The 24280-nt window shown below is 39.5% G+C and overlaps 1 pseudogene, 1 gene segment (V, D, J or C) and 1 further gene; all 3 read right to left on the reverse strand.

Moving 5' to 3' along the window:
* Positions 1–24280, reverse strand: part of Igh (immunoglobulin heavy chain complex) — a 2751187-nt gene that overhangs the window by 1320401 nt on the left and 1406506 nt on the right.
* Positions 4401–4694, reverse strand: Ighv1-9 (immunoglobulin heavy variable V1-9). The segment is given in 1 exon segment: positions 4401–4694. A coding segment is annotated over 1 exon segment (294 nt).
* On the reverse strand, positions 18710–19007 carry Ighv1-10 (immunoglobulin heavy variable V1-10; annotated as a pseudogene). The gene is given in 1 exon segment: positions 18710–19007. A coding segment is annotated over 1 exon segment (298 nt).

Consider the following 24280-nt stretch of genomic DNA (forward strand, 5'->3'; position numbering starts at 1 on the left):
GCTAAAGTGCCCAAGTGAAGATGCCTCAGTCCCACTTGGGAGAGGGAAGAAAGCAATAACAAGTGGGAAGGGACAGACTTTAGAGGAAATGTGGAAGAGGTGAAAGGCCAGTGGAAGGGGAAGAGGGGAACCTTATCTGGTATTGGGTGAGGGAAAATGACTGAAGCCCTGAGGGTCAGCAGAGAGAATTTAAACAGGCAACCTCAGGAAATAAGAGGTTGGGGCGACCCCCCAGAATGCACCAGAGTCCTGGGAGGAGAGATACTCCCAGGACTCATAGGGAGAGACCTTTGATGAAATGCTGGACAGTAGCGAGTTTGAACTTATAGAGCTCAACTCCACAGGAAGACAAGCCATCAAGTAAGGGATGGGGTTGCCATTCCACAGTCACACCTCTAACACATAATTGTTTCTGTCTGAAAGAATTGCAGGGTTGGAAATGAAGAAGAGCATGAGGAGAAAAGATGCAGCTACAGGCCCAAAGTAGAATCTAGCTTAAGGGGAGGTTTCACGGCCTGACTTTATTACTGAAGCTATGGAATACTTACAAAAAGGGATCTATCATGACTGCCCTCCCAAAGACTCAACAAGCAGCTGTAAGTGTCAGATGCAATTATTTGCACCCAACCAGTGGACAGAAGCAACTGACCCTGTTGTTGAATTAGGGAAGGCTGAAAGAAGGTGAGGAGAAGGATTATTCTATAGGAAGACAAGTAGTCTCGATTAATCTGGAACCCCAAGATCTCTCAAACACTGGGCCACCAAACAGACAGCATACACCAGATGATATGAAGCCCCTAACACAAGTACAGTAGAGGACTTCCAGGTCTGTGTTCATTCAGGGATGATGCACCTAACCTTCAAGAGACTGGATGCCCCAGGGAAATTAGAGGTCAGATGGGGTGGAGGTGGGGGCATCTACATGGAGACAGGGTCAGGGGAGGAAGTGTGGGATGTGGAACAGTAGGAGGGTAGATGGGGAAGGATGGGAAATGGAATATGGTGTGCAAAAAATGAATTACAAATAAAATTTTTTTAAAAAAAGATTTGCAGATGTTCCTCAAGGTGTTGATGGTCACTAGATGTTTGATGCCTCATGTTTGAATGTTTTAGCTTTCTTTAAATGTTATTTGCATCAATGTTATTCATTTAAATAAGGCTTATATGTCATGAATGAAATACATACCTGCAATATTAATTAACAAACATATGTTCTTATAAGTGTAATTTTAATATAAATGTATGCAACAAGTGCCTATAAAAATTGACACTCATACCAGCAATGGAGGAGTGTACTCGTTGCTCCATATCCTCACCAGTGTAAGCTGTCACTTGTGGTTTTTATCTTTGCCTTTCTGACATGTGTAAAATGAAATCTCTGACTCCTTTTGATTTGTATTTCACTGTTGGCTAAGGATGTTGAACATTTCTTTAGGTTCTTCTCTGCCATTTGGGATTTCTCTGTTGAGAATTCTACTTAGCCCTACAACCCAGTTTTAAATCGGATTATTTGCTTTGTTGTCTATTTTCATGAGTTATTTATTTTGGGCATCAGACTTTCTCAAATATGGAGTTGGTGAAAATTCTTTTCCATTTTGGTGTCTCCTGTGCCAATGAGTTCTAAGCTATTCCTCACATCATCTTCGTTAGGCTCAAAATATTTGGGTTCCTACTGAGGTATTTGTTCCAGTTTGTCTTGAGTGTTGTTCATAGTAACACATGTGGATCTCTTTGCAGTCTTCTATGTGCAGACATTTAGTTACACCAGCACAAATTATTGAAGATACTTTCTTTGTTTTGGTGTGTATTTCTGTCATCTTTTCCAAACTCAAGGTGTCGACAAGTGTGTGAATGTACACTGGGGTTTTAATTCAATTCGATCTATCAACCTCTCATTTTTATTCCAGTACTGTGCTATCTTTATTACTTTAGTTCTATAGTATACATTGAAATCAAGGATAGTAGTGCCTACAAATGCTCATTTATTCCAAAGGATTGTTTTAGCTACTTCGGAATTTTGATTGTTTTTTTTTTTTTTTTTTTTTTTACTTGAATTTGAGTGCTGTCCTTTCAAGATCTGTAAAGAATTATGTTGGAATTTAAATAGATATTTCATTGAATCTGGAGATTGTTTTGGTAGGTTGACCATTTTTACTGTATTAACACTACCAATCCAGGAGCATGACAGATTTTCCTTTTTCTAATGGCTTCTTAAATTTTTTCTCCCAAGATTTTAAGTTTTTGTCATATAGGCCTTTCACTTGCTTGTCTATAGTTTTACCAAGGTTTTAATTTTCCAATTGAGAAACACACCAAGGAGCACCAAGGGAACCAGTAATTATAGCCACACAGGAATTTCTCCTCAAGGAAGGAGATAAAATTCGAATACATGCACTGCAAACAGAAAAGTAAAAGTAGAGGTTCTTAACAACCTGGGGAAACTTTTTTGCTATCTGCAGAGACAGAACACATCGTAATTTCCCAGAATGAATATTCCAGACTCTTCCATCATTAAATTATTATCCATCCTTAGGGAGATGTCATATGTACCTTATGGCCTGCTGTCTTGTATGCCACTGGTCCTGGACCACAATAGACTCTAGGCTTTAGCAAAAGATCCTACCCTAATGGTCACAAGAACTTCATAAAATAGTTACTTTAAGCATTATTGTGCAACCGAATTTGGAATGACTGGAAATTGTTGTTGCCTGGAGACCCTTTCCCAAAATTTACCATGTTGCAATATACCTACAATAAACTACCTGTGCTTAGACCTCCTCAAAGTTTGATCCAGGATGACAAAGTCAATCTGCACCATGTCCTCATTATCATCTCTTTACAGGTTTGTTTCCCTCTGTGACACCTGAAGAGATGCCCTTAAGAAACTATAAATATTCTAGGAGAACCTTCTCTGTGCACTTAGAGATTAATAATGGTAATGTTCATTACTGAAAATACACACACACACACACACACACACACACAGGGAGAGAGAGAGAGAGAGAGAGAGAGAGAGAGAGAGAGAGAGAGAGAGAGAGAGAGAGAGAGAGAGAGAGAGCGAGAGAGCGAGAGAGAGAGAGAGAATCTGAGAGGCTAAAATCCAAATATTTTACTTATGTATTTCATTACACCTAAGCATTACACATTTTTCATATGTCATATACTAAAATCCTTTCAATTCTGGATCCTGAAAACAATTTGAACGATTTAAACAAATACATGAAACTTAAAATCTAGGCATTTGGAAATATGGAAGATTTGCAGAGCAAAGATGTTATAAAAATTTTTATTTTTTTAGAATTATTTTTTTCTATTTATTACTGAAAATAGATTTATTTTCCAACTATTGATTTCCCTTCCCAACACCATCCTGATCTTCTATCAGCATGATTCAGTTTCTTTATCTATTTATAAAACAATCATAACCTAAACATAATTTAAAAACAATGTAAGACAGAGGAAACACACTCACACACAAATAGGAGTAGGACAAAATGAATAAACAATCAGAAGAAAAGTCATCCAAAACAAAGTACAGGAAACATTTGTGGATGCAGATACACCCAAGTTCACAAATATTCTATAAAAAAGGTGAACCAACAGATGTGTAGTGGACTATGAGAGTTGATGCTCTATCAGTATAGGTAGATCCATGTTCTAAAAAGGGCACTGACTATAGGACTAATTACTGAGACTGCAGAGGAAGTAAATATGAGAACAAATATTTATATATAATCTCAGAACCTGCCTCAATTAGCAGGTACATACATTATGTTGGTAAGGAAGTACAGTGAAAAGTGATTTATTAATATTTTCAAAACAGCATAAATTATGTTTATATAGCTGTGCATTCTGATATAAATATTTCTCATAATTTAAGAGACTGGAACATTTCTGGAACATATAGCCAGAGTTGACAATTCAACTGAGGCCACTTAATAATTAAGACTATGAAAGGAGTATTTGTTCCTGAGTGTTGGTGATTTGAATTTTATAGGTCAAATACATAATATAATTCATTACCAACTATTTCAACAGAAGTTCTGGTCTCTCAGAATCCATTGTTACGTTATCATGCATCATCATGGTTTTCACTTTTTATTGTTTTACTGAGTAAAAAACTTGCTAATGGAGGTAGGTACTATTGAGGCCATTTAAAGGTAAAGGTGTACAGTAGAAGAACTTAAGTTAGTACCACTTCACTCTTAGATTACCTTATGCAAAGTTGACAAAGGCACTATAAGTCTGTGTGTAGGAAACTAACAAACGAAAAATAGGCACTCAAAATGGTTATTTCTGAGGAAGTCTAAATGTTAGCCTTTTCTGATATTTCAGACCCAGGGCAGCTTGCTGCTCCTCCAGAGTTTCTGACACACTCAGGATGTGGTTACAACACTGTGTCTTGCACAGTAATAGATGGCAGAGTCCTCAGTTGTCAGGCTGCTGAGTTGCATGTAGGCTGTGTTGGAGGATGTATCTGCAGTGAATGTGGCCTTGCCCTTGAACTTCTCATTGTAGTTAGTACTACCACTTCCAGGTAAAATCTCTCCAATCCACTCAAGGCCATGTCCAGGCCTCTGCTTTACCCACTCTATCCAGTAGCCAGTGAATGTGTAGCCAGTAGCCTTGCAGGAAAGCTTCACTGAGGCCCCAGGCTTCATCAGCTCAGCTCCAGACTGCTGCAGCTGAACCTGGGAGTGGACACCTGTGGAGAGAAAGGCAGAGTGGTTGTCATTGTCACCTCAAGCTCTGTCTCTTCTTCAGATTTGAAAATGGTGAGCCCCTTACCTGCAGTTACTGACAGGAGGAAGAGAAAGACCCAGGTCCATTCCATGGTTAGAGTCTATGTTCAAGGACTTTGGAGAGGACACTGATCATATGCTGTTTTCTGCATGTGGTCACCCCTGTATTTACTGCCATAGACTCAAGTAATTTGCATATTCATGAGCATTAACTTCTTAGATAAGAACCTAATTGAGCAGGAGAACTACTGGACAGTAGGCACATGCGTCAGGTATCAGGATGCTCTGGTCAATGTCCTAATCTTCTCTGAAAAAATACTTTTCCTACATTTTTGGTAAGCTTTGTGCAGATGCTGTGGACGTAGCATCAGGAAATAACTTTTCAGAAGATTTCAGGCCTTACACTGTTGCTTCTCTTTGGGACAATGTATTCAGATTGATTTAGAGATGGTTGCATGATGATGATGAAGATGGTGATAATGGTGATGAAGAAGATGATAATGGTGGTGGTAGTGATGATGATAGTAAGGGAAAATTCCCCAAATGGTTAATTTCTGAGGATGTAGAGCCTTTGTTCAGATATTTGTAATTAAAAGTTGCATTTCCAACATGTTATACACATGCTTCTGCAAGGCAAAAGACACAGTCAATAAGACAAAAAGACCACCAAAAGATTGGGAAAGGATCTTTACCTATCCTAAATCAGATAGGGGACTAATATCCAACATATATAAAGAACTCAAGAAGGTAGACTCCAGAAAATCAAATAACCCCGTTAAAAAATGGGGCTCAGAACTGAACAAAGAATTCTCACCTGAGGAATACCGAATGGCAGAGAAGCACCTGAAAAAATGTTCAACATCCTTAATCATCAGGGAAATGCAAATCAAAACAACATTAAGATTCCACTTCACTCCAGTCAGAATGGCTAAGATCAAAAACTCAGGTGACAGCAGATGCTGGCGAGGATGTGGAGAAAGGGGAACACTCCTCCATTGTTGGTGGGATTGCAAGCTTGTACAACCACTCTGGAAATCAATCTGGCGGTTCCTCAGAAAATTGGACATAGTACTACCGGAGGATCCCGCAATACCTCTCCTGGGCATATATCCAGAAGATGTCCCAACCGGTAAGAAGGACACATGCTCCACTATGTTCATAGCAGCCTTATTTATAATAGCCAGAAGCTGGAAAGAACCCAGATGCCCCTCAACAGAGGAATGGATACAGAAAATGTGGTACATTTACACAATGGAATACTACTCAGCTATTAAAAAAATGAATTTATGAAATTCCTAGGCAAATGGATGGACCTGGAGGGTATCATCCTGAGTGAAGTAACCCAATCACAAAGGAACTCACACAATATGTACTCACTGATAAGTGGATATTAGCCCAGAAACTTAGGATACCCAAGATATAAGATACAACTTGCCAAACGCATGAAATTCAAGAAGAACAAAGACCAAAGTGTGGACACTTTACCCTTTCTTAGAAATGGGAACAAAACACCCATAGAAGGAGTTACAGAGACAAAATTTGGAGCTGTGACGAAAGGATGGACCATCTAGTGATTGCCATATGCAGGGATCCATCCCATAATCAGCTTCCAAATGCTGACATCATTGCATACACTAGCAAGATTTCGCTGAAAGGACCCAGATATAGCTCTCTCTTGTGAGACTATGCCGGGGCCTAGCAAACACAGAAGAGGATGATCACAGTCAGCTATTGGATGGGTCACACGGCCCCTAATGGAGGAGCTAGAGAAATTACCCAAGGAGCTAAAGGGAACTGCAAACCTATAGGTGGAACAACAATATGAACTAACCAGTACCCGTGAGCTCTTGTCTTTAGCTGCATATGTATCAAAAGATGGCCTAGTCGGTCATCACTGCAAAGAAAGGCCCATTGGACTTGCAAAATTTATATGCCCCAGTACAGGGCAACGCCAGGGCCAAAAAGGGGCAGTGGGTGGGTAGGGGATTGGGGGGGGTGGGTATGGGGGACCTTTGGGATAGCATTGAAAATGTAAACGAGGAAAATACCTAATTAAAAAAAAAACAAAAAACAAAAATTACAATTTTATTTTTATAATAATATGTCAAAAAATAATGAACAGTCCTCAGATGCCTAGTATACAGCTGGGAATGTTTTTGTCTAGGGAGTATTTTATGTTCAGGTTATAATCTGGATTAATGGGCCTGCATATATATATATATATCAAAAATAATAAATTTAAAGAAAGCATAGGAAAAATTTGTGATATTTAAATAAGACTCGTAATTTAGTTTTAGTATTATCTCATTGATCTAGATTTTTTCATGTTGAAGTTTATCTGAGACATATGATTGTGGAAAACTGAGTAGAGAGCACATATAAAAGCTTTTTGTTTTACTTTATCTGGCAAGTGACTTGCACAAGTAAACATTGCATCCCCTAGAATTTATGAGTTATTAACTGTACATATCAGTGCCATGCACAGGAAAATTTTGTACAGGTTAATGGTCAGAGAGGTCCTACACTTATCCAAGCCAGTATGAGGCAGTTGCACTGTTGTTATTCCCCACATAACTACATGGTCAGGACTCATTTCTTTAAAAGATATTATTTTTTAAATTTAATTTTATTTGTACTTCATTTTTTACATTCTATATTCCATTCTGTGCCCCTCCCCATCCACCCTCTGACTTCTCTATATCCCACTCTGGTTCATTTTTGTAGGGTTCCCCCAACCTCCTATTTCCTGAGATTGCCTGTTTACATTCTTTCTGCAGGTCCTCAGGGCTTCAGTCCTTTTCCCTCACCCAATACCAAATCAGGTTTCCCTTACCCCTTAATGTTCCCCCACTCAGTTCATATTCCTTCACAAGTTCCTCCCTCACTCCCCACTTGTGATTGCTCTCTTCTCTCTCCCAAGTGGAACTGAAGTGGGAATGAGGTGTCCTCAACTTGTTAAGCCTTTTGAATTATGTGGACTATATCTTTTGCATTCCATATGTGTTTTGTTTCGTTTGGTTAATATCCACTTATTAGTGAGTACATGCCATGAATGTCCTTTGGGGTCTGAGTTACCTCACTCAGGATGATATTTTCTAGTTCTAATCAGGATGACCTCTTAATAGCTGAATAGTATTGCATTGTGTAAATGAACCACATTTTCTGTATCCATTCTTCTGTAGTGGGACATCTTGGTTGTTTCCAGCTTCTGTCCATACCACCCTGAACTTTCCCGATCTCATCTTTTAAAGACTTTAAAATTTAGCTGATTATAAGAGCCAGAATGTGTAGGAAACAGTATCTTCTAGTCAAAATGGACTGATGCAAATATAAACTCACAGGGAATAAGCGTGCATCTGTGAAGTGTTTCACAAAGAATCTGTATGATGTTTGATCATGGAGACATCACATGTCAATCACAGCAGGGGCAGATCAGTTATTACACTTAAAAAAGAAAACCACAGAGGAAACAGTTCCCTCCACAGCCACCTTATCTCTCTATGAGGATTGTTGGTCTCATTGTGCCCCCTGCTGGTCATGAGCTCCCATGTGGGTAGTTTTTTTCAGGGTTTACAACTGAAGTTGCAGGTGGGGTGGGTGTGGAGCACCTTCATAGAGGCAAAACGGAGGGTTGACAGGGCAGATATGGGATGGAGGGGTTGTGGAGGGGTAACCAGGAAGTGGGATATCATTTGAGGTATATACAAATGGAATGATTAATGAAAAGTAATAATAAAGTTTCAATTTGGGATATATATATATATCCCAAATATATATATATATATATATATATATATATATATATATATATATATATATATATATGTATGTATGTCCCTGTAATTTCAATGTTCACAGAGCTCAGCTAAAGGGAGAAATGGCTCTTGTTTACCTGGGGATAATGCATCAGAAATTGATTTTAAGTTTTGCAAATATTACTATAATATCCTTCTCAAAGCCAGGTTCCTCCTTGTGGCAATTGGATCCTGCTCTAACAGTTCCCATCCAATAAAAGGTAATGATAGGAGATAACAGGCTCTTTCCTATCTTTATCAGGCTACACCTGGGGAAGAGTCCCTGTGTTCAGAAGGACCATAATAAGTCAAGTTCAGATGAAGGCACCCATGTATTCATGAATTAGTTCCTGGGACACTTGGATATAGGAGTCAATGTGAAAGCTTGTTTCTAATTCCCTTTCCAGTGATTGTCATTATGTTTACCTGTCTTTTAATGAGGGAAAAGGTGAGTTCTTGCTCTTTCAACAACTATGAGCTAGGACATTCTCACCTGAGAAAGTTTAGCTAATTCACTTCTGCTCATGGTTAATTACTTACTGTAAATTGTTTAAATGCCACAGTAAATAGACTTACAGAACAATGGTACAGAGGAGTGAGACTCTTAATATCACAAACTAAAATGTTGCTTCAGCTCAGGACCTGGCTGACATTGAGAATCTCAAACAATTTGAACTTAGTGCTGAAGTAGGCTTGTGTTAACAAGAATTGATAATTAGTGAAAACCCTGCTCAGAGAAAATGAAAAGGTCCAGCCAGATGAAAGGCCTGAATTTTAGAGATCTTCAATGAGAACCACAGCAGAATTGCAGGGAGTGAGAATGAGTCACCAACCAAATAACATACATCAGCTGGAAAAGTGGCCCCAGCACATAGAGTGCAGATGTACAGTTCATTCTTCACGTGGGTACTGCAGCCACTGGAACAGGAGTGGTTCCTAAAGCTCATACCTGTTCTGGAATCTGTTCCTCTAACTTGGTTGCTTTGTGTGGCCTCAGTGTGATAGGATGCCCCTAGCTCTCCAGGGACATGTTATGGCAAGGTTGGGGAGTACCCACTAGGACCCCACCCTCTTAGAGTAGTAGGAATTGACCATTAAAGTCACCCAAAGAGTTTAATCTAACCAAACAAAAACATCTCTTACAAAGTTAAGTTGTAAGTTACTGAATGTGAACATTACAATGGTTTGAAATGGCTGCTGTAAGGATTTGAGGACTTAAGACAAAGTAGAATGAGATCCCTGAACGACGTGGTTTAGGCACCAAACATCCTTTAAAAAGATATAACCAAGCACTAGGCATATTTTATAAACATATGACTAAACACAGAAAGAGCCACAGTTCTGAATAACTTAAAAGGAACCTTGAATATATTAGAGGTAGCAAGGGCTACTAAGCTCAAATAAAGAGGAAACCCTAGAGGCTAGCAGAAAATTTGTGCCCCTACTGTTCTGTCATATAGAAGGACAAACAGAAGTAAGTACCAGCCTGAATAGTATACAGCTATCAACTGAAGCTGTGTCAGTGTGTTCTGAGCACAGCAGTATGTGGCAGTATCTGCAGTGACCATGCTGGAGATTTGAGGACTAATTAGTTGTTGCAGGTGTCCTTGGATACTGTGAGCCAGCTCTTCAGAGATGGGCTGTAGTTCTTTTTTACTCATATTTAAAATATTTCATTTTATTTTATGATATAATGTACTGCCTTTTCAAAGCTTACTCTGTGTCTCAGATGAATTCAACTGTAGATGTATCTCCCTAGATAAAGCAATGGAAAAAAATATATATATATATATATATTTAATTTCAACAATTCAGTAAATAATTTTGTTATCACATAAAGCTGAGTTACACTAAGTCAAGCCACTAATTCAAAATGATGTAAAGTTAAGCTTAGTTTAGAGAGCTGTTTTGTCTTGATTTCTCACAGGCTGCAATAAATACAGTGACCATTAAGTAGTCACATTTCATACTAATAAAAGTGGGAAACTAAAACATCAAATGTTTTAAAGAGCTCTTTAAACTAGAATTTGTAATTTGAAGAGAAAGAGGCAGCCTGAATTTTTAAATCAACTTTGAATATCAATTAATAGTTGCCTTACAGATGGGAAAACAAAGGTAACAGTGGGTTGAGCTTATCACTATATGCTTGCTTTTCTCCTCCTAATATCCTCTGTTGAGAAATTTAGTACTTTGAAAATGTTGCCTTCCACCTTTATGTGATCATTAGATTAGAATATAAATAAGGAAGCCTGCACCACACTGTAAAATGTTATCTAATAAAAATTTGGAGCACAAAATTTTAAGCAATAATCAATGTCACTACCAAACTCACATAATTTCCTTTTCCTTTGTTGATATCTAAATGTTTTCTGATAAATAACTGAGTTGAACTAGTCCAAATCTCTCTCTCTCTCTCTCTCTCTCTCTCTCTCTCTCTCTCTCCTCTCTCCCTCTCTCTCTCTTTCTCTCTCTCTCTCTTTCTTTCTTTCCTTCTTTCTTTTTCCTTTCTTTTTTTCTTTCTTTCTTTCTTTCTTTCTTTCTTTCTTTCTTTCTTTCTTTCTTTCTTTCATTCTTTCTTTCTTTCTTTCTTTCTCTCTCTTCTTTTCTTTCTTTCTTTTTTCTTCTACTTTCAGAAAGCAAAGTCCTCTTTATTCTTTTTGTTTGTTTTGTTTTTTATTTTTATTAAATATTTACTTTATTTACATTTCAAGTGTTCCTTTTACTGGATTCCCCTCCAAAAAGCCCCATCCCCTCCCCTCTCACACTGCTCACCAAACTACCCACTCCTGCTTCCTATCCCTGGTATACCCCTACATTGGGGCATAGAGCCTTCACAAGACCAAGGACCTCTCCTCCCATTGATGACTTACCAGGCCATCCTCTGCTACATATGCATCTGGAGCCATGATTTCCACCATGTGCACTCCTTGGTTGGTGGTTTAGTCCCTTGGAGCTCTGGGGGTACTGGTTGGTTCATATAGTTGTTCCTCTTAAGGGGATGCAAGCTCTTATGGCCTTTCTCTAGCTCCTTCATTGGCGACCCTGTGTTTAGTGCAATGGTTGATTGGGAGCATCCACCTCTGGTGGAAATATTTTTTTTTCTTTCCATTTTTTATTAGGTATTTAGCTCATTTACATTTCCAATGCTATACCAAAAGTCCCCCATACCCACCCACCCCCACTCCCCTACCCGCCCACTCCCCCTTTTTGGCCCTGGCGTTCCCCTGTTCTGGAGCATATAAAGTTTGTGTGTCCAATGGGCCTCTCTTTCCAGTGATGGCCGACTAGGCCATCTTTTGATACATATGCAGCTAGAGTCAAGAGCTCCGGGGTACTGGTTAGTTCATAATGTTGATCCACCTATAGGGTTGCAGATCCCTTTAGCTCCTTGGGTACTTTCTCTAGCTCCTCCATTGGGAGCCCTGTAATCCATCCATTAGCTGACTGTGGGCATCCACTTCTGTGTTTGCTAGGCCCCTGCATAGTCTCACAAGAGACAGCTACATCTGGGTCCTTTCGATAAAATCTTGCTAGTGTATGCAATGGTGTCAGCGTTTGGATGCTGATTATGGGGTGGATCCCTGGATATAGCAGTCTCTACATGGTCCATCCTTTCATCTCAGCTCCAAACTTTGTCTCTGTAACTCCTTCCAAGGGTGTTTTGTTCCCACTTCTAAGGAGGGGCATAGTGTCCACACTTCAGTCTTCATTTTTCTTGAGTTTCATGTGTTTAGGAAATTATATCTTATATCTTGGGTATCCTAGGTTTTGGGCTAATATCCACTTATCAGTGAGTACATATTGTGCGAGTTCCTTTGTGAATGTGTTACCTCACTCAGGATGATGCCCTCCAGGTCCATCCATTTGGCTAGGAATTTCATAAATTCATTCTTTTTAATAGCTGAGTAGTACTCCATTGTGTAGATGTACCACATTTTCTGTATCCATTCCTCTGTTGAGGGGCATCTGGGTTCTTTCCAGCTTCTGGCTATTATAAATAAGGCTGCTATGAACATAGTGGAGCATGTGTCCTTCTTACCAGTTGGGGCATCTTCTGGATATATGCCCAGGAGAGGTATTGCTGGATCCTCCGGTAGTACTATGTCCAATTTTCTGAGGAACCGCCAGACGGATTTCCAGAGTGGTTGTACAAGCCTGCAATCCCACCAACAATGGAGGAGTGTTCCTCTTTCTCCACATCCTCGCCAGCATCTGCTGTCACCTGAATTTTTGATCTTAGACATTCTGACTGGTGTGAGGTGGAATCTCAGGGTTGTTTTGATTTGCATTTCCCTGATGATTAAGGATGTTGAACATTTTTTCAGGTGCTTCTCTGCCATTCGGTATTCCTAAGGTGAGAATTCTTTGTTCAGTTCTGAGCCCCATTTTTTAATGGGGTTGTTTGATTTTCTGAAGTCCACCTTCTTGAGTTCTTTATATATGTTGGATATTAGTCCCCTATCTGATTTAGGATAGGTAAAGATCCTTTCCCAATCTGTTGGTGGTCTCTTTGTCTTATTGACGGTGTCTTTTGCCTTGCAGAAACTTTGGAGTTTCATTAGGTCCCATTTGTCAATTCTCGATCTTACAGCACAAGCCATTGCTGTTCTGTTCAGGTATTTTTCCCCTGTGCCCATATCTTCAAGGCTTTTCCCCACTTTCTCCTCTATAAGTTTCAGTGTCTCTGGTTTTATGTGAAGTTCTTTGATCCATTTAGATTTGACCTTAGTACAAGGAGATAAGTATGGATCGATTCGCATTCTTCTACATGATAACAACCAGTTGTGCCAGAACCATTTGTTGAAAATGCTGTCTTTCTTCCACTGGATGGTTTTAGCTCCCTTGTCGAAGATCAAGTGACCATAGGTGTGTGGGTTCATTTCTGGGTCTTCAATTCTATTCCATTGGTCTACTTGTCTGTCTCTATACCAGTACCATGCAGTTTTTACCACAATTGCTCTGTAGTAAAGCTTTAGGTCAGGCATGGTGATTCCACCAGAGGTTCTTTTATCCTTGAGAAGAGTTTTTGCTATCCTAGGTTTTTTGTTATTCCAGATGAATTTGCAAATTGCTCCTTCTAATTCGTTGAAGAATTGAGTTGGAATTTTGATGGGGATTGCATTGAATCTGTAGATTGCTTTTGGCATGATAGCCATTTTTACAATATTGATCCTGCCAATCCATGAGCATGGGAGATCTTTCCATCTTCTGAGATCTTCTTTAATTTCTTTCTTCAGAGACTTGAAGTTTTTATCATACAGATCTTTCACTTCCTTAGTTAGAGTCACGCCGAGATATTTTATATTATTTGTGACTATTGAGAAGGGTGTTGTTTCCCTAATTTCTTTCTCAGCGTGTTTATTCTTTGTGTAGAGAAAGGCCATTGACTTGTTTGAGTTAATTTTATATCCAGCTACTTCACCGAAGCTGTTTATCAAGTTTAGGATTTCTCTGGTGGAATTTTTAGGGTCACTTATATATACTATCATATCATCTGCAAAAAGTGATATTTTGACTTCCTCCTTTCCAATTTGTATCCCCTTGATCTCCTTTTGTTGTCGAATTGCTCTGGCTAATACTTCAAGTACTATGTTGAAAAGGTAGGGAGAAAGTGGGCAGCCTTGTCTAGTCCCTGATTTTAGTGGGATTGCTTCCAGCTTCTCTCCATTTACTTTGATGTTGGCTACTGGTTTGCTGTAGATTGCTTTTATCATGTTTAGGTATGGGCCTTGAATTCCTGATCTTTCCAGAACTTTTATCATGAATGGGTGTTGGATCTTGTCAAATGCTTTTTCTGCATCCAACGAGATGATCATGTGGTTTTTGTCTTTGAGTTTGTTTATATAGTGGATTACATTGATGGATTTTCGTATATTATACCATCCCTGCATCCCTGTAATAAAACCTACTTGGTCAGGATGGATGATTGCTTTAATGTGTTCTTGGATTCGGTTAGCGAGAATTTTATTGAGGATTTTTGCATCGATATTCATAAGAGAAATTGGTCTGAAGTTCTCTATCTTTGTTGGATCTTTCTGTGGTTTAGGTATCAGAGTAATAGTGGCTTCATAAAATGAGTTGGGTAGAGTACCTTCTACTTCTATCTTGTGAAAAAGTTTGTGCAGAACTGGAATTAGATCTTCTTTGAAGGTCTGATAGAACTCTGCACTAAACCCGTCTGGTCCTGGGCTTTTTTTGGCTGGGAGACTATTTATAACTGCTTCTATTTCTTTAGGGGATATGGGACTGTTTAGAAGGTCAACTTGATCCTGATTCAACTTTGGTACCTGGTATCTGTCCAGAAATTTGTCCATTTCGTCCAGGTTTTCCAGTTTTGTTGAGTATAGCCTTTTGTAGAAGGATCTGATGGTGTTTTGGATTTCTTCAGGATCTGTTGTTATGTCTCCCTTTTCAGTTCTGATTTTGTTAATTAGGATTTTGTCTCTGTGCCCTCTAGTGAGTCTAGCTAAGGGTTTATCTATCTTGTTGATTTTCTCAAAGAACCAACTCCTCGTTTGGTTAATTCTTTGAATAGTTCTTCTTGTTTCCACTTGGTTGATTTCACCCCTGAGTTTGATTATTTCCTGCCGTCTACTCCTCTTGAGTGAATTTGCTTCCTTTTTTTCTAGAGCTTTTAGATGTGTTGTCAAGCTGCTAGTATGTGCTCTCTCCCGTTTCTTCATGGAGGCACTCAGAGCTATGAGTTTCCCTCTTAGAAATGCTTTCATTGTGTCCCAAAGGTTTGGGTACGTTGTGGCTTCATTTTCATTAAACTCTAAAAAGTCTTTAATTTCTTTCTTTATTCCTTCCTTGACCAAGATATCATTGAGAAGAATGTTGTTCAGTTTCCACGTGAGTGTTGGCTTTCTGTTATTTTTTTTGTTATTGAAGATCAGCCTTAGTGCATGGTGATCTGATAGGATACATGGGACAATTTCAATATTTTTGAATCTGTTGAGGCCTGTTTTGTGACCTATTATGTGGTCAATTTTGGAGAAGGTACCATGAGGTGCTGAGAAGAAGGTATATCCTTTTGTTTTAGGATAAAATGTTCTGTAGATATCTGTCAGATCCATTTGTTTCATCACTTCTGTTAGTTTCAGTGTGTCCCTGTTTAGTTTCTGTTTCCATGATCTGTCCATTGGTGAAAGTGGTGTGTTGAAGTCTCCCACTATTATTGTGTGAGGTGCAATGTGTGCTTTGAGCTTTACTAAAGTTTCTTTAATGAATGTGTCTGCCCTTGTATTTGGCGCATAGATATTCAGAATTGAGAGTTCCTCTTGGAGGATTTTACCTTTGATGAGAACAAAGTGCCCCTCCTTGTCTTTTTTGATGACTTTGGGTTGGAAGTCAATCTTATCAGTTATTAGGATGGCTACTCCAGCTTGTTTCTTCATACCATTTGCTTGGAAAATTGCTTTCCAGCCTTTTATTCTGAGGTAGTGTCTATTTTTTCTCTGAGATGTGTCTCCTGTAAACAGGAAAATGTTGGGTCTTGTTTGTGTAGCCAGTTTGTTAGTCTATGTCTTTTTATTGGGGAGTTGAGACCATTGATGTTAAGAGATATTAAGGAAAAGTAATTGTTGCTTCCTGTTATTTTTGTTGTTAAAGTTGGCATTCTGTTCTTGTGGCTGTCTTCTTTTAGGTTTGTTGAGGGATTACCTTCTTGTTTTTTCTAGGGCATTGTTCCCGTTCTTGTATTGGTTTTTTTCTGTTATTAACCTTTAAAGGGCTGGATTCGTGGAGAGATAATGTGAGAATTTGGTTTTGTCGTGGAATACTTTGGTTTCTCCATCTATGGTAATTGAGAGTTTGGCTGGGTATAGTAGCCTGGGCTGGAATTTGTGTTCTCTTAGTGTCTGTATAACATCTGTCCAGACTCTTCTGGCTTTCATAGTCTCTGGTGAAAAATCTGGTGTAATTCTGATAGGCTTGCCTTTGTATGTTACTTGACCTTTTTCCCTTACCGCTTTTAGTATTCTATCTTTATTTAGTGCATTTGTTGTTCTGATTATTATGTGTCGGGAGGAATTTCTTTTCTGGTCCAGTCTATTTGGAGTTCTGTAGGCTTCTTGTATGTTCATAGGTATCTCTTTCTTTATATTTGGGAAGTTTTCTTCAATAATTTTGTTGAAGATGTTTGCTGGTCCTTTGAGTTGAAAATCTTCATTCTCATCCACTCCTATTATCCGTAGGTTTGGTCTTCTCATTGTGTCCTGGATTTCCTGGATATTTTGAGTTAGGATCTTTTTGCATTTTCCATTTTCTTTGATTGTTGTGCCGATGTTCTCTATGGAATTTTCTGCACCTGAGATTCTCTATTCCATCTCTTGTATTCTGTTGCTGATGCTCAAATCTATGGTTCCAGATTTCTTTCCTAGGGTTTCTATCTCCAGTGTTGCCTCACTTTGAGTTTTCTTTATTGTTTCTACTTCCCTTTTTAGGTCTAGTATGGTTTTGTTCATTTCTATCACCTGTTTGTATGTTTTTTCCTCTTTTTCTGTAAGGACTTCTACCTGTTTGATTGTGTTTTCCTGTTTTTCTTTAAGGACTTGTAACTCTTTAGCAGTGTTCTCCTGTATTTCTTTAAGTGATTTATTAAAGTCCTTCTTGATGTCCTCTACCATCATCATGAGATATGCTTTTAAATCTAGGTCTAGGTTTTCGGGTGTGTTGGGGTGCCCTGGACTGGGCGAAGTGGGAGTGCTGGGTTCTGATGATGGTGAGTGGTCTTGGTTCCTGTTAGTAGGATTCCTACGTTTACCTTTCGCCATCTGGTAATCTCTGGAGTTAGTAGTTATAGTTGACTCTGTTTAGAGATTGTTCTTCTGGTGATTCTGTTACTGTCTCTCAGCAGACCTGGGAGACAGATTCTCTCCTCTGAGTTTCAGTGCTCAGAGCACTCTCTGCTGGCAAGCTCTCTTACAGGGAAGGTGCGCAGATATCTTGTTTTTGGACCTCCTCCTGGTCGAAGAAGAAGGCCCAAAACAGGGCCTCTCTCAGAAGCTGTGTTGCTTTGGCAGTTCCCAGAAGCTGTCAGCTTCTGTGGTGCAGACTCTCACCTGTGCAGACTAAAATCCTAAGTTCCAGGGAGTCCTAGAACCAAGATGGTGACCGCTGCTCCTGAGGCTGAGGCCGCCTCCCGAGCCAGGTGGACACCTGTCCTCTGGTCCGGATGGTGGCCGGTTGTCTGCGGCCCGCCCAGGCTGCTGCCTCAGCGGCTCTGTGCTTCTGCCAGTCCCAGAAGCTGTCCGGTTCTCTGGCGCACCCTCTAACCTGTTCAGACTAATTTCCTAAGTTCTGCTGAGTCCCGAAACCAAGATGGCGACCGCTGCTGCTGAGGCTGAGGCCGCCTCCCAAGCCAGGCGGACACCTGTCCTCTGGTCCGGATGGTGGCTGGTTGTCTGCGGCCCGCCCAGGCTGCTGCCTCAGCGGCTCTGTGCTTCTGCCCGTCCCAGAAGCTGTCCAGTTCTCTCGGAAATATTTTTAATTCTAGTAAATCCATTAAATATAAGAGCTAGCGTCTATTGATTTCCGGTTTTGCTCCAAATATTTTTCCTTACTGTACTAAAATGTTGCTACTCAGCTTTAGGATATGACTTACATTGAAGTTGAGAAGGCAAATAAAGATAAAAAACAAAAAAAAAAGCAAAACAAAAAACAAAAACAAAAACACCGGAACTTCTCCTGGAGAACTGAGCCAGAAACGAAAACAAGCACTTAGGTAACTTACAACTTAACTTTGTAAGAGATGTGTTTGTTTTGTTAGATGATACTCATTAGGTGATTTTAATGGCCAATTTGAAATATAATTTGTTCAAATCTACTTCAAGAATTCCAGTCTTTGAAAACAAGATATATTTTCCTCACAATGCATTTTCCCACTTTTCCCTCTTGTTTTACTAAGGAAGAAACATGCAAACAAAGGTGGTGAAGGTAAAATGTCCTATAGGCATAAACATAATTAGCATCACTGTATTTACAGTTATAATTTTGAAAGAGTAACAAAGACCTGTTACTTTCATCCTGTCATCAAGAGAGAGACAAAGGGCCACTCAGAATGCATGATTTTGAGCAAGCCAGGCAAATGTTTTTCTCTGTCATCTCAGTCCCAGGGCGGCTTCCTACTCCATGAGAGTTTCTGACACAGGAAGGATGTGGTTGTAACACTGTATCCTTGCATGGCACAGTAATAGACTGCAGAGTTTTCAGATGTCAGGCTACTGAGCTGCATGTAGGTTGTGATGGCTGATTTGTCTACAGTCAGTGTGGCCTTGCCTTGAAACTTCCTAGCATATACAGTACCACCACATGTAGGTCCAACCCATTCAATCCACTCCAGTCCCTGTCCAGGCCTCTGTTTCATTGTTTTACCACATGCATAGAGTGGTCAGTGAAGGTATAGCCAGAAGCCATGCAGGAAAACTTCACTGAGGACCCAGGCTCCTCCATGTCATCCCCAGAATGCTGCAGCTGGGCTGGGGAGTGGACAACTGTGGATAGAAAGGCAAAATTGATGTCATTATCATTGGAGTTCATGTCTGAACTTCAGGGTCGGAACTTGAGAGCCCCTTACCTGTGGATGTTACCAATAGGAAAAGGATAATCCAGCTCCAGACCATGATGAGGGCCAGAGTGTTCAGTGACTGTAGAAAGAACACTGACTAGATCTCTTTCTAGGGTGTGTGCATTCCTGTTTGTAACAACCATACACTCACATTATTGCATATTCATGAGCAGTGTACTTAGTTAAGGACATAGTCCTACTAGATAAGAAGGAGGTAGGAGGTCTAGGATATATGGGTCAGGAAGCAGAGTGCTCAGGTCAAAGTCATGATATTTAAGGAAAGGCAGTCCATACTTCTTCCAGGTTCCCTGTGCAGGTGCTGTGGATGAAACATAAGTGCCTAAGCTCTCAACAGTTTTCAGACCTGAGGGAGTTGTTCCACTTTTTTTATTTAAAAATGGTGGTTGACATGATAGTGTTGCCTGGAAATTTCAAAACCTTCTAAGTTATAAGAATGTACAGCCTTCTTTAGACACATACAATTCACATTAGCTGTTATAGCAGGTTACATACAAAAAAACTGACAATAGTGAAAGAAATCTAGAAAGCTAGAAATCTCAGTGTTAATTCTACAAAGTAAACTTAGAATAACAGCTGAGTCATTCCCATATACAGGACTCCTATATACAGGAATTTACAATGGCCTAGGAAGAAGGAATGTTGTGGGCCAAGAAGGAACTAGAGTAAATACTTAGAATGACAGCTGAGTCACTCCCACACACAGGAATTTACGATAGCCTAGGGAGAAGGTGGATTATACAATAGACTAGAATTGGAACTAAGGCAAGAGCATAAAGCCCTTGGCTGTGGATTCTAAGATTAAGCTGATCTTAGGTAGGGCTGCTTTTTATCCCAGTTGTATACACTGATTTTTTTTTATCTCAGTTGTAAACACTGCCTGGTTCCTGTCAGATTTTATGTATGCCTTTCTCTGTTTTGTGTAAAGAGTCATTTTGTATAGGGTAACCTCAATATACCTTAGATGACCTTAATGTATCACCTAATTTTCTTGGTTTTTTTTTGTTTGTTTTGTTTTTTGTTTTTTGTTTTTGTTTTTGTTTTGTTTTTGTGGTTGCTGTTGTTGTTTTCTGTAAAATAAGTCTGATGCTTGCTTTGAGAAATTACACTTATATATAATACACTCTCTGTTGTTCATGTCTATTTGACACCCCACCAACTCCTTGCCCACCTGAGTACTGGAACCATAATTCTCACATGGATTGAGGGCCCGACTAAGTCCAGTCCATGGCAGTAGGGCAATTGCAATCTTTACTCATGGTTGATATAATCTAATGTTGTGATATTGGAAAATCAGTTTATATATTCATCCAAAAGACATAGTAACAAAACTGTGCTGTGTCCCACCTATATCCCTCCCAAGCATGCATCCAATTGACTCTCTATATAATTAGAGACACCTGCACATTCATGTTTGTTGCTGATAAATTCACAGCAGCTGGAAATGGAATCAATCTAGATATACAACAAAGAATAAACAGATACTAACAATGTGGAGCACATAGACAATGTAATATTGCTCAATTATAAAACATGAAGTATGAAATCTATAGTTATGTTGATAGATGTGGAAAGTAGTGATCAGTGAGTTCACCCAGGTCCATAAATACAAATGGTTCATGATCTCACTCATATATGACTCCACAATTTGAATATTTTCTTTTCTGTGTCTAATTTGTAAAAGCCAAGAGACAAGAAATGAGACATTAGGGTCTGAAAAATTAATGGGCAGGATATATAAAACAAAGGCTAGCAGATTAGAGTGATACTGGGAACACAATGCTTCAAACAGGAGTGGTGTTGGGAAATAGAGAAAACAGGCACTGATGCATCATAAACCAAAATTAAGCATTATACAAAAAATATGATGAAATCTAGGATCATGCAATAGAAGTCAGTATAAAACTTGAGATAGAATGCAGGTGGCAAAGTAAGTGAGAATACTGTTAATGAGGTGTTTAATGGTATAAAGGGAAATAATTACAAACTTTTCATAACAAAATGTCTGGAAAAAAGTGAACAATTCACAGTTTCCTGGTTTTAAATTTTTGATTTTCCTGTATTGACAGAACTATTATGTGTTCAGATTATGGTGTGATTTTACAGATCTGATTATATACTACTGTTCTAAAAATTAATAAATTTAGGAAAATTGATGATATTCAGATAAGATTTAGAGAATAGTTTTTAGTATTGTCTCAGCAGTCTTGTTCTGATCAGGCCCTATCATTGTGTGAGTTACTGCAGAAAGCTGAATAGAAAGCAAAATGGATGAGTTTTGTGATTTATTTTAATTTGTGAATCAGAGAAATTATGTCCCTGCATGGGTGGACAGTGCTGTGCCCAAAAGTCATGTTCTTAATTGAACATCTAATCACTTGTCACAGGATAAGTCCATATGAGTTAATCATCAGAGAGTCCCCACAGGTGCTGAGGAATTGTCATTGCTCCTGCTTGCCCACAATAACTTCCTAGGACAACTTTAGTTCTAAGAAGGAATTTAAAAACTGAATAGATTGTAAGAGCCTGAGAGGGTAGATGGCTCCAAGCAGAGAGTGTATTCTAGGCAGAGTTGTACTAATGCACATGTGAATTCAGAAAGGCTGAATGCATGGAGCATGAACCACATGAATGCATAAAAGAACCCCATGTTGCAGAGGGACATGGACACAGGCTCTATACCTAGCCGAGAAGTTTCTGTGATTGACACATTGTTCCAAAAGAAAATTTAGTTTTCTGAATAAAATTTAATTCAGCATACTAACCATACTTAAAGGTAGACACATGCCCTGCCGTAGATGACCAATATCCAGTGACATAAATGGCATTATTGTAAATATTATGTTTCATATCACTTCTATTGTTTTGTTCTAATATATCAGGTGCCATAATGCGACAAGCTAATAACTAGCAGGCGATCATCATGAAATCGCCTGCTTCAGACTATTATATAATTTGTGACAGGTGTTCCCTTATTAAACACAGCTGCAAGGGATTCATTTTAGGAAAGATTCCTGCTATTAATATGTTTTCCTGTTATTATTAAACATATATAACAATCACTAAGTAGTAGTAGACCCCTTTAGAAGCAGATCTCTGCAGATCCACGAAGATGTACTCTCTTGTAGTGATGCCATATATACAAATAGATGACATAAGTCTTAATGATGATCCTATAAGAATTCCTAAAATTATATCGGTGTTTATTAAGCTCTTTTATAGTGGGACTGTATTAGCTCCTTTTCTGATAGTCAAAACTGCAATGCGAACTTTGCCAGTCTACCAATTGTCACCAGTTAATTGCTCTTAGATGGTAACCAGACTTTCTCCTACTCAGAGCACATTCCAAGAGCTTGTAAAACAATTAACCAAAGGTCATAAAAGGGAACTAATGATTTATTATAGGTTCTAGGACAGAAGATAAAATACTGACTGGGATTATCTATACCAAATTCCACTAATAACTTAGTTATGATTTTAAACCTTCAGTGAACCTGTGGAGCTGGGCCAAGTGATGGATGCTTACCCAGATAATTACTCCTAATGAATATGCATATAAACATCCTTTGTTGTAAACTTCTAATTCAATTTATGATTTGATTTTGTGTGTGTATGTGTGTGTGAACTTCTGTGTGAACTCTTATGTAGGGCTATGGAGGGGAGGGAGGGATAGCGTTCAGAGCAACACTGCCCTATGAGGAGGCAGAGAGTTTAAAGCAGAAGCTTCTGTTGCCTGATGATGGGCAGAGTCATTTGCATACTCACAGGTCAAAGCCAAGGTGGTGCAGAGAGAGAGAGAGAGAGAGAGAGAGAGAGAGAGAGAGAGAGAGAGAGAGAGAGAGAGAGAGAGAGAGAGAGAGAGAGAGAAAGAGAAAGCGCCTGGTTTTTTTGAAGTAGATCATTAAGGGTCTTTGGAAAACTTGGAGTTCTGATGTAAACGTCTGTGTGCACCTCTTCTTTAGCTTGTTCTATCTCGTTTGAATGGTGTAACTATCCTCTGCTACCATCTGTGGGAACTAAAAGGGGGCAGAGGAAAGGGGGGAAGGGAGGATAGCCCATGTCGGGCTAGAGTTCCTCCTGGGGAGGCAGACATGGGAGGTCTGCCAAACACTTTCCACTCGGCCCTGAGTGGGCATCTAAGCCTCTGACCCCACTAGATAGGGGGTGAACAAGGGGAAGCCCCCAAACAAGGGGCCCAGAGCAACACCCTGTCGCCCTGGGGTTATGGGAGAGAGGGTTTAGAGAGAGGGGTTCCCACACAGGCAAGAGTCTGCACAGCAGCCTGGAAGAGCAGAGACTGTCTATGGTTTTAGAGCTTTATTATAGAAAGGCAGGGGGCAAAAAGAGAAGGTAGAAAAGAGAGAAAGAGAGACCAGCCATGGCCAAGAGGAAAGAAGGGGGAAAGGAGAGGGAGAGAAGAAAGGCTAGAGAGCAAGAGGGAGAGAGATGAAGAGAGAGAAGAGAGGAGAGGAGAAGGCAAAGAGAAGAGTGAGAGAAGTGAGGAGGGGTCAAACATCCCCTCTTAAAGTATGCTGCTACATTTTCTGTTGCTAGGTAGCTGGGGAGGAGTTTAGCTTGAAGCTCAGAAGCTTGGCACATTGCCTATGTGACTGCTAACCATGCTTCTCTTGTGAGGGCTGAGGAGGCTGTAACTTCAACAGGAGCCAGGGTTCCAGGGGACATGAGAGAACACCTACCATGCCATGTAGGTGAATTATCACCACTCTGGGGTTCAGACCTCAGCTCACCTGGAGACCAGACTGCCTGTTTATTGCCCAATGACCAACATTTTGGCACAAGAAAGTTTATTGCAGCGGTATCTACAAGAACTCACTTATGAAAATAAAATACATTGCAGTCAGCAGATGAATGTATAAGGAAATGATGCAACACAATAGAGTTTATATTAAATAATATGGAAATTATGTCGCATTTATGAATATCAATGCAACCATAGAAAACTATTAATGAAGACCATCTCATAAATGAAGACATTACATGAGTTTCTCAATAGTAGTTCTTAGATATTTTATGATCTCATTATCTAATGTAGACTGGCTTGACTTGTTCAGGTCTTATGTTGATAACTGTAGCTACTGTGACAATGGTCATACCAGTTCCTGAGATAGCATTTCTTGACTATCCATCCCACTTCTGAA

This window comes from Mus musculus, chromosome 12, assembly GCF_000001635.26.
Source record: "Mus musculus strain C57BL/6J chromosome 12, GRCm38.p6 C57BL/6J".
NCBI lineage: Eukaryota > Metazoa > Chordata > Mammalia > Rodentia > Muridae > Mus > Mus musculus.